Consider the following 12,084-nt stretch of genomic DNA (forward strand, 5'->3'; position numbering starts at 1 on the left):
GTTAGAGGTACTAACTCATGCGTTGAAAATGTATAAAAAGTTCATTGCTTGTAAGAACGAGTTATTCTCACTATTGGCTAGTACTGGAAAGACTAGTTCGGGTTTCAAGGCTTTCAAACCACGAGCTATCAACTGTGGCAAGGAGTTAAAAAGTAAAGGAAAGTTTCAGAGTAGCGTCAAGTAGTCGTATGTCAATCTTTAAACATATTTCACTTCGTTTAGCTATATGCATGATCTATTATTAATATTAATTAATTATGAGTTATATAAAAAGGTCCTTGTTAAAATTGCGTGAAAAATTAAAATCTATAACTCATTTCATTCTCGAGATGTCCTGCGGGCGAATAGACAAACAAATAATTGTGCAGAATGTGACACAAAAATTACGCTTAGCCAAATTCCATGGTTGTACATTATTCTCGTATATATTACAAGTTTTTGGTTAGCTAGGGAGGATACTACAACGCAAGTGTGTGCTGAAATTAAATCTTGCCACTAACCTTTTAAATTGACTTTCCACCCTATTATTATTTTTTTGGTTTCATTGCATGAATAAACATGTCATATATTCATCTCTCATATGATGGTACTTAGTTTGTTCCAAAATTGACTTATTCAATTATTTTATCGTTGTTATCATGGTTGCCCATAAGAACGAAGTACAAATTAATGCTAACACTCAACCAAATTCCATATAGTGACTACACCATCGTCATCGTTGCTTAAAATATCGTTTCCGAGATATCGTGCGGACAAACAGTTAGAAATGGAATATTTCCAATGTCTCAAATGATAGGGCTCCATAAAGCTTAACCAATAAAGGGTAAGACTTGATGACATCATATTAAGATATTCCATGTACAATCTGTGACATTTTTAATAACCATATAGTTTTAGCTGTTATAACTTTTATCGATTATAGATTTGTTTACAGTTAGATGCATTAATATTTTACACTCTTAAATTTTGATTACAGTATCATAACAGTTAATATGTTGAATTAGGGCAGAACAGTGACATAAATGTTTTCAAAACTCATGTTTTTACATACTCATCAAATCGAAAATCTAAAATATACGTTTCAGTTCCAAGCGTAACGCCTGACAACCAACCAATATCATGCTTCATAAATGAATTAATGACTTTAGAATTAAAATAATTATATATGCTGGTAAATAACTAATGTAACACACCCAGAATTTGGAGCTGTATTAATAAGAGTTCTAATAGACTATGCACAGTTTTAAAGCATAATTCGAATTTCAAATGTTTCCTCTCATTCAACGAAATAGGATGCCTGAGTACTATACTAGTGTCAGGTAGATGCTACAAAACGAAATACATTAAAATTTCGTAAATAAATAAAAATAATTTGGGTTCCTTGAGCCTATTCAACACAAATTAAGTAATTTAAGTAAGTAAATCACCAAGTAGTGATAAGCATTTGAAGAAACTAGGTCAAATCAAGTGATTACAGAACCGTAAAATAAATATCAGCAAGAAAATATAACCATGCAAAGGAATTATTTTTCAACAAACAAAAATATAGTAATGATATATTTCTTTTAATACCACACCGCGCCGTAGTATTTTTAGCGCAAATTTCGCAGTACTGTTAATTTGTTTAAGTTTATGTCAATTATACGACTCAAAATGAAACAACTGGATTTTGTAATAAATTATATAGAAAGTTTAAATTTGATTCGTTTAAACATTGTTTTCGCATGTTTTTAAACGTGTATATTAAATTCACCCACTTCGTTTATTTTTTTATTTATAAATGGATAATATGGCAGTTAGCTAGCTAATTGCCTGTATTTATCGTAATTATTACTTGTTCTTATTTTATAACAAGATCATTTTAGACACTTTAAAACTGTAAAAGAGCATCATAATTACAATATTGTACCAACTGAAAAATCTTGTTGGAAACTTCATATGTTACAAATAATAAATCGTACACCAACGCAAAGACGAAGTGAAAGAATTCAATTCTCTCTCTTCTAAATATAAGTTTGTATTTATTTTACTGCTATAAAATAACTCAATCGTAATGTTAATTCTGCGCATCCCTGAGCCTCATTTTCCATTTACACTCACATACGTAACAAGGCATGGTTAGCACCTATTTACTGGATATTCTGTGAAGTCTACCCTCACAATGAATTGTTCTGCAGATAATTTTTCTATGAAGATACACTGGGAGTCAAAACTGATAGGTCTTATCATGTAATTACCTTGAAACAACAGAAAGAAGACACAAAGTTCTAAAAGCGAGGCCGGCTTGAAGGAGCGGCGCCATACCATGGTCGTACGTAGACATCCAAGAGTCAGTACTACGCTGTGGTACCGCGATCAGCCTCTCCAGAGGATCACTGGTCTACAGAAAACATAAATCATAATTAGTGACAGGAAACATTAGTAATTAGTTTGGCCACAATAAAACGTTATTTACATATTATAACTTAGATAACTCAATAAAAGGATGTATAAATCATGGCGCAGAAAATATATCTCAAAGACATAAACAACTTTATGAGAGTGTAAATATTGTTATAATACACATATAAAGGAATTTTTAAACTGAAAATAAAAGACACGATCTTAAGTTGTTCTTCGTTTCACCCAATTTCAGTTATTGGGTTTGTAATTCAGTATAACGTCCGTTTTGGCAAACTAGTCCATTTATGTCTGGGACCGTCCAGGAGATGGCACCACCGCACCCAATCTACCGACTCCACGAGGAAAATTCTTATTAAGTGATACTCTTATAATTAAGTTCCTATTCGGAGGTATACAACCTTGTTTAACAATAATATAAGGCAGGAGGTCTTGCATTGCATGAGGAGTGACTATGAATAATCTTCTAGCTTATATAGACTAATGTCACCATTAATTCTTTTTTTCACTGAAGGATGACAAGGGAATAAATCTGTCATAGTACACATATTTTCAACTTGAGGCTGTCCAGACCTTGATATTGTCTTTCAATACTGCATATTCGCACGTTATGTTTATTCACTTTTCCACATTGAATAAAAAACACTACCTTCTTTAATAAGTTTTAATGGGTAGAGAAAATCAAGTACAGTAAACGCAAATTTTTTACGTTTAAGTTTATCATCCGGGGTATACGTTGCAGAAGATTTAATTTTAAAATGTTTCTTTAAGATTCTTTGAACCTTGGATTTTGATAAATGTAACTAAAGCGCTGCTGTGCGAATAAGTTTATTACGACGACGATAAGCCTTATAAAGTCCATTGAAGGATGAGCCTATAGGTGACGTTAAATAGACACTTACTTTCATAAATCTATGGTAATCTTCGAGTTTCTTATAAAATGTCTACATAATAATTAACTTAAGTTGTTTAGGATAGTTAAAGAACCTAAAGCGCCCAAAACCAGCAGTGATTTGACCGAAGTTATTGTAAATAGTATATAGGTCACGGACTACCGTAATGTGAATGTTAATACATTTATATCAGAACATAAAACACTAATATTTAGGTATATTATGTTATAGTACGAGACATATCATTGTAGCCTGGATATGTGGCTGTACTACTTATTAATAATGTAAACAAATTGCAATTAATAATTTTAATACTTGTAGTATTAAGTGGAACTAATCATCTATAATAACGCGAAGATTAAAGCATAGTCCTATATCTCAGGACAAAGTGTAATAAACTACAGTTTATTAGCCACAAACCGGACCTGTAATGACATGTCTCGTACTGTAGGTATAAATTAAAATCTACATCTTGACAAGAGCTCGTACAATTAGAAGTAGTTTTAGCTTATATTTAAACCTGTTTAAAGAGTTATTTCGAGAAATAGTAAAATACTTTTTGACAAAGTTTGTAGAAGCCTGAAAAAACACACAACCACTCAAGCTTAACTTTCCAGACTCCCTAATATCAGCTATTGGTCGGGAACGACATAAAACTGTCTGTAGTACTGTATTTTAAGGAAAGAGATTGTGCACCTCTGTTGCACAATTTGTTCTCGTAATGACTGCAGCGCCTTTACATAATTTATTTGTATTTCGAAAACTAGTGGTGTGTTCAATGCTAGCAGTTATAGTTCTGAGTGGTAAAAAATAGAGGAACTCCACTAAAAAATGAAATAATAGTTTCCTATTATTTCTAGTCTAACTTTGATCTATGTTTCTTCCTGTACATTTTGATATATGATGCATACAGTAAACAACAGTTTATACGGCAATTCCTTTGCAAATTAAATCAGTGATACATGCTGTGTTCGATAAAGTATTAATTTAAAGGTCGTTGACTGTAAATTGATAATTTTGAGCTGGCTGCTTATTCTCCCAGCTCAATGTTTTCTACTCTGAGAAAAGTGATAAATCAACCTTTGTTGTAGGTATTCCCTTGAATTTTTTTTCATTTGAAAGCTTATAGGATATGTGCAAACTTTAGCATGAATGAAAGAATACTTTTAGAAATATTTTAAAATATTTTTATTGTGTAGGAAATAGTTTAAAAGAGTAATTTTGTTCCAAAATAAAATTATTATAGTTCTCCCTATAATACATATTTAGATACAGTTCTTCCCGTAAACTATGTTTTTTTCGATAAACCCTCACCTTCCCCAGTAAGGAAGTTCAAAAAAGGTAAAATATGGTATCAAAAGTTATCTTTATCAATGCTCTTTCGAAGTGTAAACATAATAACATTTACTTAGAGAAATGCTAATTTTGTTTGGTTGAGCTCCCACTTAAGATTCATAGTGAGACTCCCAATCGCCGGGCCTTCCATTAATACATCTCCTGTAACATGAAACACTTCGAGAGATTGGACAGGCGTTCTCTAAAATACGAAATGAACACGACACAAAGTGTAAATTGCAAATTTCCTATGACGCTTTCTCCCGTCTGCACAACTTTAATTGTAAATAGTAGCACATCACATTTAAAATAATGTTTACAATTTCATTCAAACGTATAAATGAACCAATCAATATATGTGACAATACGATTATAATTATTCAACACTGTAAATGTAAAAATGTATCGTTTATCCAACGATTCTTCCTTACTTCAAAATTGCTATTGTTATAAAACCAAGGTTATGTACGGAGTTTTCCAAAGTCCCTAAATGGTTATAATTTTGTTATATGGTCGGACGGTAACATTGGATACAAAAACTTCTTTTATGACAAAAATGAATTTTCAATTTTCAATAATTGGGAATGACTTTGTGTGTCAGTGAAAAGTCTTCATGGAAGCGTAAGTCAAAATTCACATAATGTTCAAAGCTCTGAGTCATGACTAAATTAATATGATATAACAATTAAATTCTAATCATTCGGACAAATATGGCCATGTTTCATAATACCTCCAATGTTATATACAACTTGGCAAATGCTGCACATAGTTAGTGATCAAAAATAAATGTAGGACAGTGGTAATCAAAAATGTATTATTGCTAAAAGAAGTTTCCAAATCTACAGATCACCTACACATTTAAACACTCCATTTTTTTTTATATCGTATGGGGGAAAAAGGCAGCTATCCATAAATAAATAAACACTCCATAATAATGTATAAATATAACTATCTTTATAGCTAGTGCGTACAAAGATACACCTAAATGTGTAAGTAACACATATGCCTGCGTGTTTACACTGTTTAGTATGTAAACAGTGTTAAGTTGGAAGTTTAAGGACGCCATCATTTATAATAGCGTTTATTTTAATTCCAGCAAAATTCATGATTTAGTAATTAAAATAATATATATTAAATTAAATCAACGGATTTTTACTTTAGAGGGTGAACGAAAGTAAAATAAGGTCGAAATATTACCACCAAGCAACAAATAGCATATATATATATATATATATATATATATCTTTTATGTAGTAACGCTTTTAAACTCTAAATCAATTATTTTAATTGTACAAGTTTCATGACCTCGCAGGGGTTAAATAGTGCCGTATTGGTATTAGATTCAACCAAGGAACAGCTCTCGTGGGACTGGATGGTTCAGTAATAGCTGTAAGCAGCTTTATAGTAGACTAGTAATAGGTTTACAGCTTTATAGCTGTAAAGTTATGACATTGTTTACACAGCCACTAAACTAGAGTTTATTGTACCTCGCTTGTAACAGTCTAAATGTGAGCTTTCGTCTATTGACTGACAATTAACTCAATTTGCATTCTCTGCTACGGAGATTTACTTAGATATCAACTTTTGGATGAGTTACTTTTATGTTGTTACGTAAGAAACAATATTAAAGTAGTAATGTTCGGTAAGAGTAGAAGGTTTAGTTGCACAAAGCTGTTTAGTTATGACAATGTAGACAGCCACTATCTAGAGTTTATTGTACCTCGCTATTAATAGTCTAAGTGTCAACATTCGTCTGTTGACTGACAATTAATTACATTAGCATTCTTTGCTTGGGAGAGTTCTAGTTTTGAATGTGTTACTGTTATGTCGTTATGAATTCTCTGCTTGCAGAGTTACATAGGTATCACGACAAAATATAACCTTCATGGATTTTCACTGTTATGTTGCTTATAAACATCTAAATTGAAATGGTGTGAAATATGCTATAGTAAATTTTAATGCTACCGCACCAAGTACTGTTCGTACAAAGTGTTTTAACCATATAATGCTCATTGTTATAGTGTTAACCATGCTTATACTAAGATAAAAGTTTACCTGTAAAGAAAAAATAATTACTAGGGACAATCTATTCCTGAATAACCGATATATGTACTTTGCATAATTGTTAGAACTATATACAAGTATTCTAAATTATCAACTAATTCATTATCGTTAGAATCGTATAGGTACCAAACACTCTGAATATACATGCAGTACGTTTTGAAACTGCATATTTCCATGCTCTTTCTCTCAGAATTTGACCAATTGAAATTTAGATGGAAATTGTAAACATATACCACATGTATTTCAATACGAACAGCAAAAAATGTCATTTTTGAGAAGGTCCATAATAGAAATTTTTAACAAACAACACTATAATCTACTATTTCGATTAAATTTCAGAATAAGGGTTGGCATTGAGCTATATAAGTGATATAAACTGTAATTAAAGAACCATTCTAAATTTTAAAATGTTTACTTTTGGATAAATACTTACAACGGTTTAGTTTTAAATAAAAATAAAATGTATAAATTCAGTCAACGATGTTATAATAAACGAATTTTATATATGTTAACATTACATCTGCAATAAACATATCAGATTAGAGTACAACTTATTAGCACCGAATAGTTAGCAGCCGAGAAGTATAACTGCATTGCAACAGAGTATGTCATATAATAAATAAGCAGACAATCAATGAAGAATTGGATAGTGCTTATTCTTTCCGTAACCTGAGAACTTATGAATATATCTCGAATTTTTATGTTATTAAAACTCCACATTAAAGGGTTACCTTTATACTGGTACAATAAATGGTAAACTAAAAGCCTTGAAAAGGGGTTTTAGTTGAAATTTATTATACTAATCTCAAATTGTGTAAATAGCTATTGAGCGAGATTTAACAAACAATCAATGCCTACAAAATGCTCCTCAAACATAGACTTTTGGAATGGACATAATTCCAAAATATAAAAATCGTTAGTGGGGGGAAATAAAGTGAAGAATTTCTTATGAATTCAAGCATGTTTTAATTGTGTAAATTCGAACTCTGTAGTTCAGAAAACTAAAGTCGCAAACCTAAAACTCCAGCAAGTTAATATCAGAAATGTTTTCCATTTAGAAATTCTAAAATTATTGAATATTGAATGGTTCAGAAATTGTAATATTGTTTAAAGTAGTGTGTATTTTTATCCATACTTTTTACAGCAGTTTAAAATTATCGAACTCAACTGTATTTATAATATTTTACTGAATTTCGTTTATTGTATTTTCTTAAAGGTGGATTGAAATTTATGGTTCTGAGTTTAAGTCAAGCGATAAACTTACTTTTATACGTATATTAAGTACTTTCACAGATTATAACAATTTATCACGTGCTATAATAACGCACAACAATATAAAAATCACAATAAAGTACAATTTCTAATATCAGAACATTTTCCGAGCGCGAAGTTGTATCAACATGTGAGCATAATTAATCTAGTTTGCCAATAATTTCAAATCAATGAATAACCTCGCTCTACAGCCGTTCATGAGAAGAACCTAGTTGTTTGTATATGAATTAAAATTTTTATTTTATAATCTCCAAGAGTTATCCACTACATGAAGTTTAGAAGTGTAATCTTTTAAATATCAACTTATTCAGAAATTTAATTAAACATAATAAGAATGTATTTATTACCAGATATTATAACCAACATTATAGAAAGCTCGGGGCTGGAAAATAATATTTAGATCGAACTTCACGTCATATGCCATTTAAATATATCAAGTGATATTAATCTCAAACTTACGTAGCACGTCCAAAGTTATGAGCGCACTTTGAAATGTCTGAATGCCATAACACAGCCAGAGTCGCCTGCTATAGGACTATTAGAGCGCGGTAACTACACGTACTACTAGGACTATCTAGTCGTGTGTGAATGAAACCGAAAGTGCTACAGCTAGAGACCGCAATGTCGAGCTGCTCATACCACGAGTACTGACGCTCTCGACCCGCGCTCACACGCCGGCCGCCACTGAGAGGTCTGGAGAGTTTCTCCTGGAGTGACGACTGGTTACCGCGGCACGCGAACACGACTGAGCCGAGGTCAATGCCAGGGCTACGCTCCCACAGGTATTGTGGTGTCGCGTCACCGCCACTATTTTTTAAATTGTTTATTTACTTCAATGAGAAATTGCATAAGCCATGGGGGCCCAAACAGTATACTACGCTAGATTTAATCGACAAGCTTTCATTAATGTTTTGAATTTAATCTCTTTTGATACATTTTAATGTTGTTCATATTTATTTTATAAAGTCTAGAAGTTGCAGTTGAAGTTTGGTTGTTACTGGGGGGGGGGGGATAGTTTATTCTCCATTTTTACTTTTAATGCAGTTGGGTATTAACAATAGTGAAGTACCCAATAATACCTATCAATCGTTGTTGATTACAAAACTGAGAATTATTGCCCTAAATAAATATCAAAATTATACTTGTATTGCAAGCTTAAAAAAATCATTGCAAATTCATATTTCTTACGTATTTCAACAAACTATTTAAAATAATTGTAAGTAAATATAACATTTAGTTTGATGCTAATATTTTACAAATAGTAAGAATACTTGGAGGAATGTTTAAAAATATAGAAAAATCGTATGTTAATGTCCTTGCTTCAGTATTTTTTAACCATTAAAAATGCGTTTTACCGACCCAAACTTACAATAGGATTTTTTATTATTTTATTAAAGAAAACTCACAATTAATTCTACAATAATTTTTATATTTTAACTGGAGGCCTTTCGACATCGAAGATGCTATCGTCGGGTGTGAATCAGCAATTTAAAACAAATATCAGCTGAGTAAAACTTAATACAAAATTTATATGGTTAAAAGTAAAATAAAATAAATATTATTGTATGTATAAAAGTTTTGGTCAAAAAGAATTTAGTTATATTTTAAAGGAATGGTGAATTTTGAATCGGTCCAAAATCATTTAATATTTTAGCTTTATGTTTTGTTATGTATGTTTCATAAGCCTCGAGTTCTTCTTGTTTATGGACTTGTTTTAATAATGTAAAGTTTTTAAATGTGTGGTTTGTTTCAAATGCATGTTTGGTAATATTGGTGTGCAAAATATTATGTTCATGTCAAGATGTTTTCTAAATACTTTTTAAATTTCTTTATAAAATGGACCATAACGCATTGCCAGTTTCGTTTTTCTTTTTGTTCACTTTTTAAAGTAGTTCTTGATGTTTTTGATAAATTCTTCTTTTGATTTTTTTAATAAACTGTCAATTAATCTAGTTGAGTATCTATTTAAAGCTGCTATACTTTTTATGTTTCTTATTTCCTTCATGTACTCATCGTGTTTTAAAGGTGTTGTAAGTACTCTATTAATCATTGTGTGGAAAGCAGCCCTTTTTTGTGAGGGTGGATGGTTTGAATCGTGTGGTATGTATCTGTTGTTGCAAGTGGGTTTTCTGTAAATGTCATACTCTATGTCGCCATTATTCATTTTCACTAATACATCTAAAAATGGCACTGATGAATTAGTTTCAATTCCACAAGTAAATTTAATAGTCGGATAAACTGTATTTAGTTGGTTAATAAAATATTGAAGGTCTTGGTTTTTGTTAAATATAGCGAAAATATCGTCAACATAACGTAACCACACTCTGGGGAAATAAGTCATATTTTGTTTCGCGTTTAACTCAAATTTTGCTAAGAAATTGTTTGCAATAAAACATGATAAAGGGTTCCCCATTGCTGACATTTCTTCAATATGTTCATAGAGCTGATTTTCGAATTGAAAAGTGGTTTGAGACATGCATAAATCAGTTAACATTATGTATTCCTTAATTTCATCTTGTGTTAAATCGATTGATATTAACCATTCCTTGATAATATTTAACGTGCATTTCATAGGGACATTGGGATACAAAGAAGTAGGTAATGTCAAATGAAACTAAATATTCTTCACTGGTAATATTTTAATAGATTTTGTCATGTCGATAAACTGATTTCTGTCTTTAACAGTAAGACTTGGAGGTTGTGGAAATTTTTCAAATCGTTGAACTAACCATTTGGATAATAAGTAAGCTTATGTGGGAGAGTGTATACATGATATTATTGGTCTCATTTTGTTTCCTGGCTTATGGATCTTAGGTAAGCAATACAAACGTGGTAAAAATGGATTTGAAACTGTTAGTTTTCTGCATAATACTTTGTTCATAAGCAATTCGCATTCTTTTAAAGTAGAAAACATCAATTCAACGAATTTATTCAGAGGATTTTTAGTGGTTTTAACGTAAGGACCTTCTGAAAGCATATCTTGAACTCGACTGTAATAATCTGTGACTTATTTTTTATTTTAAAAACAATACAGGTGTCTCGTTGTAAAAATACTATAAATATGCAACCAGCTAAGCTGTTCAGCTGTTCTTAGAAACTGGGAACTTGAATATTTAAACAAAATACAAAAGTTTGAGAGCGTTTCTTAAATAACAGGAAAAAATCATTTAGAAGCACATTAATAATATCTTTAAAATTATACATCTCCCATAATTTTACAACTAAAAATAAGATCGTAAAAGGGTTTGATGATTAGTATTCTTTTTATGGGGTTAAAAATCAAGATGACTGTCACTACAGTAGACTCTTGGTAGTCCACTGCATGGAGTGTAAAAGCGGAATCTTTAAAATACCCACTTATTCAGGCATAAAAAACAGTGCAAACTAATGTAACTTTCAAATATTAAGCTTGTGTTTATTGTTTATTATATGTACTAGTAACACAGTGTGTAAAGTGGAAATGAATGATACACTGTATGTGGTACACTACGATAACTAACAATGGTTCTATAGCTGTAGTGCGCTATGTTAACCAATAATTACTGACTAACTACTGTTTTACAGTATCTAACTGACAATGAATCATTTGTTGCACATATCATACTATGACAATGACTCACTCCTTGAAGAACACTATGTTATGACCGAGTCGTTACCTGTAGACTTAATAGCTAGTCGGCCATTAGGTGACCACCAGGTCTGTTTTCAAAATGGGCGGTCTCCTAGTTACATGCCAAAAACATTATAATATTCCATTTTTGCTTAAAAGCTTTTAAGATGGGGTTTTAACGCCTCAGGCGTTGGTGCATTTTTAATGGAAGCTGGCAATCTGCTGGTAAAATGGACACCTGCTTGCGAAGGCAAGTGCTGATAAACGACCGTTCTGTGTCTTACAGGTCGGTAATAGTCTCTGTTCTTGTCTCCTATTCTTGCACGTTACGGCACCTCATCAGGGTACATTTAGACATAATACTGTTTCCAGGATGTATAGACAGGGCAGAGTCAACATTTGCAAGTCTTTATCGGCTGGTCGGCACGAATCTCTGAAATTTGTGTTAGCGAAGACTCGAATACCTTTTTTTTAAAGTTTGAAGGCTCTCACAAAATGACTGTTTGCAAA

The 12,084-nt window shown here is 31.5% G+C and overlaps 1 protein-coding gene across 1 annotated transcript in view; it reads right to left on the reverse strand.

The window, feature by feature from the left end:
* Nucleotides 1–8,697, reverse strand: part of LOC124357235 (lipase member H-A-like) — a 39,255-nt gene extending 30,558 nt beyond the window's left edge. Inside the window, exons 1-2 of the mRNA XM_046808789.1 lie at nucleotides 8,424–8,697; nucleotides 2,238–2,380 (exon numbers count right to left, since the gene is read on the reverse strand). Coding sequence (XP_046664745.1) covers nucleotides 2,238–2,307 — 70 coding nt within the window. The 5' untranslated portion in view covers nucleotides 2,308–2,380; nucleotides 8,424–8,697. The remainder of the gene's footprint in view (nucleotides 1–2,237; nucleotides 2,381–8,423) is intronic.
* Nucleotides 8,698–12,084: the final 3,387 nt, after the last annotated feature.

The sequence above is a fragment of the Homalodisca vitripennis genome, chromosome 3 (assembly GCF_021130785.1).
Source record: "Homalodisca vitripennis isolate AUS2020 chromosome 3, UT_GWSS_2.1, whole genome shotgun sequence".
Taxonomy (NCBI): domain Eukaryota; kingdom Metazoa; phylum Arthropoda; class Insecta; order Hemiptera; family Cicadellidae; genus Homalodisca; species Homalodisca vitripennis.